General features: G+C 44.6%; 1 protein-coding gene across 1 annotated transcript in view; it reads left to right on the forward strand.

Moving 5' to 3' along the window:
* Positions 1 to 757, forward strand: part of LOC119594123 (procollagen-lysine,2-oxoglutarate 5-dioxygenase 1-like) — a 7,714-nt gene that overhangs the window by 5,405 nt on the left and 1,552 nt on the right. The window contains exon 6 of the mRNA XM_037943186.1: positions 457 to 741. Within this exon, the coding sequence (XP_037799114.1) occupies positions 457 to 741 (285 nt within the window). The remainder of the gene's footprint in view (positions 1 to 456; positions 742 to 757) is intronic.

The following is a 757-nucleotide window of genomic DNA, read 5'->3' on the forward strand; positions in this document are numbered from 1 at the left end:
TGAGTATAAAGACTTTTTATGTGAGGAATGTGTTCATGTGCTGTTTCTTGAAGGAAAGAGAATTGCATGTACCGTTAACGTAAGGCGATTGAAATTCGAGTGACAGTAATAGAATTCCATCGGAGAAGAGAGAAAACAGCGTGGGATTTTGAAAAAAGAAAAAAGAAAGGAAAAAAGTCTGCTTGGACTCGGCAGCTGATACTTATCAATGTTAATATGTGTATGTAAAAGTCTTCATTACCATACACTATTATACAGTGTTACACAATCCCAGACAATAGAATGATAACTATCGCAGTTTAAAGATACAAAATATTTAAAATAATTCTCGCAGTTTCAATATGCAGTTGACATTAAACAGTCGCAGTTTGAAAATACAAATAAGATATTGTCGAGAGTCTCCTTAACTTAAATCTTCCGTTCAGTTTCTCTTATACATTCATAAATCATTCCCAGGACTACATCCCCTACGCATGCAACCAAGAGGACTACGGCCACCTGACGAAGGAGGAGGAGGACGGCAAGTTTACCCCCGACATCTGGAACCTGGAACGCAACCAAGAGGACTTCGTCGCCTTCTTCACCTTGCTCCAGACTTCAGAGGGGCAGGAGGTCTCGTTGGGCGAAGGCGAGTGCGAGGGCGTCGTCAGGCGGTGGTTCTTCAGAGGCCTCTTCGCCCGAGACCTGATGGCTCGTGTCGAGGGAGACCGCCGCTGGGAGGACGCCGTTCGGGAGGGAGCTGTGAGTTTGGCTGATG

The sequence above is a fragment of the Penaeus monodon genome, chromosome 33 (genome assembly GCF_015228065.2).
Source record: "Penaeus monodon isolate SGIC_2016 chromosome 33, NSTDA_Pmon_1, whole genome shotgun sequence".
Taxonomy (NCBI): Eukaryota; Metazoa; Arthropoda; class Malacostraca; order Decapoda; family Penaeidae; genus Penaeus; species Penaeus monodon.